General features: G+C 40.3%; 1 protein-coding gene across 1 annotated transcript; it reads right to left on the bottom strand.

Annotated features, from left to right (window-relative positions):
• Window positions 1-2,073, bottom strand: LOC129845785 (guanine nucleotide exchange factor MSS4-like). The gene is made up of 2 exons (XM_055913705.1): window positions 1,558-2,073; window positions 1-1,249 (listed from the first exon to the last, which is right to left on the bottom strand). Exons 1-2 carry the CDS (start codon window positions 1,708-1,710, stop codon window positions 1,001-1,003), a joined length of 402 nt encoding a protein of 133 aa, XP_055769680.1. The 5' UTR covers window positions 1,711-2,073; the 3' UTR covers window positions 1-1,000.
• Window positions 2,074-2,273: the final 200 nt, after the last annotated feature.

The raw sequence follows: 2,273 nt of genomic DNA, 5'->3' as shown, positions 1-2,273 counted from the left end.
TGAGTGATACGTTTTATTTTAATGAGTTAAGAACAGTTTAGAAGAGCATCAAAAATGCTTGAGTGCAGAGCAAGAAAAGTAATATGCATGATCAATAGCTCACATAGTCAAGCCAAGGGTAATTCAGTCCTCAATGCAGATGAAACGAAATAAATGCCAGAACATGATGAGCATGTACTGTAGAGATCTAATGGGGTCCTCTGGAGTCAGCTGGCAATAGAAGAGCCAAACAAGGCAGAAGAGAGCAGCCTTCGAAGCCAATGTGGTATATCAACAGACAAAACACTTGAAGTGAAGTGTATCAGCAACAAATGCCTAGAGCACACTAATCAAATACAACCACTCCCATTATTCAGCATGCAAGGTGAAGGGTGTGCCAAGTGGATAAGCACACTAACTAGTTAAAATGCTGCACATAATTTCATATTACCATCTGCAATAAGTATTAGTAATATTTCAGAAGTAAAAAGTAATAAGTAGGCCTATACAAACAATTAAATTCAGCCGAGGCTGTAGGGTTAACCTCAGACCAAAGCATAACACCAGAATATGGGTTAGTTACAGTATTGGATTGAATAACAATTTTAAAGACAGATAAGACATGTGTCCAGAGAACCACATCAATACCATTGTTTATCAGTAGAGAAAAAGGGATAGAAGTGGACGCTTGGCCTTGTTGAACTAAGGAGTCATCATAACCGAGACAGCATCCAGCACCAGCCAGAAGGGGAAAGAAAGAGTAAAGAGTTACGGACAAGACAGACCAACACCAATGTAGCCTATCCCAGAGGGTGACCATTCTATTGCCTCTGACCACAGAACATTGGCCGTCATTTTCTGTTCATTTCCCAACGATTCTACATGCTGAATCGACACTGTCCGCCGACACCCAGAAGATAATCTACTGCGCATGGCCAACATTCGTGTTGGTCCATCTTGTCCTTCAGTTCCAAATTGTACACCCTTCTGATGTTTCCTCAGTTTCTCATTATGGACCACACTAGGCATGATTGACTCTTTCCAATGCAACATAGAAGCTCTTTTTGTCATCCAGGCAGTGCCAGCCAATGGGTCCAATCTCACAGTCTGCACAAATTAGGTACTTGATTCTCCCCACGTCCTTGGTGAAGCCCACATTCTCAAAGGTGTACATATCATCGACTAACCAGTGGGCAGTCAGTTTGTCCCCATCCATGGATCCCTCTGATTGGGTGATAGTGGTCTTCTTCCTCATTGCGGGAAGGAATAGCTGGTGCATATTGGGGAGGAAATAAAAGACAAGATTCATCATGTCAATGAGCCTTAATATGAATAGATAAACAGAAGTGATATTCCACTCCCTGACATTTAGTCACATCATGGCATAGCAAATTGCACATTGTATGCACAATATAATTTCGTTCATTAGGTGGTGGTTAGACATTGCACTATGCTAAAAACAAAGCAAGTATGATGAATGCCCATTCGGATAAGAAAATACTTCACTTATTAATGAAATAACTTGTCATTTTAGGTAATTTGTATTTTGGGGTTACTCCTGTCTGAGGTGAACCTTACCTCCTTCTCTGCAAACACCGCCACCCCTGGGCAGAGGACCTTCGATCCACAACGTTGGCACAAAACTGACTTGATATTCTTTCCATCCTCTGACACCAGCGTAGACCGGTCGGCGCATCCTTCAGAGGGAGAGCACTGTTCGTGGTTGTCCATGTTAAACGCGAATAGAAGGCAACTTATGTGACTATAGTACACTATACAGCTAATGCTAAGATCGTTAGCTATAGTCTAACTACTGCTCTATATATTTTTTGCAACTATTCGTCTAGCCTGCCTTACCAGCAAACAGTACCCAACTAGCTAGCTAATATCGGCTAATGCGAACTTCTTGGGCTTAATGCTGTACATTGGGCTTAACAACCATAAGAAATAATGGCTATAGTACGCCTAAAGTATTACCAAACGGTAGTACAAATAATGTAACTAAATTGTATTTAAAACACTCGGCTATATCAAACAACAAGCGTTGCTGGACAGTGTGCACCCGCTGAAACTTCCGTTCGGAAACCACATCGCTAAATTATAGCGTTCCTCCGTCGTGACGTTTGATTTTAAAATAACTGCTGCTTTATTGTTCTTTATCTAGAGATAAAACAAATTAAATGATGTAATTTCATCGAAACACTAAGATAATATTTTAGGTAAACAATAAGTCTACTATAGCTCAAATATGGTTCAAACAATTTTATTTTATTTACTTTGGATAAGATCAAAAC

The sequence above is a fragment of the Salvelinus fontinalis genome, chromosome 3 (genome assembly GCF_029448725.1).
Source record: "Salvelinus fontinalis isolate EN_2023a chromosome 3, ASM2944872v1, whole genome shotgun sequence".
Taxonomy (NCBI): domain Eukaryota; kingdom Metazoa; phylum Chordata; class Actinopteri; order Salmoniformes; family Salmonidae; genus Salvelinus; species Salvelinus fontinalis.
The sequence above is the reverse complement of the archived record's forward strand: the minus strand, read 5'-3'. Positions and strand labels throughout refer to the sequence as shown.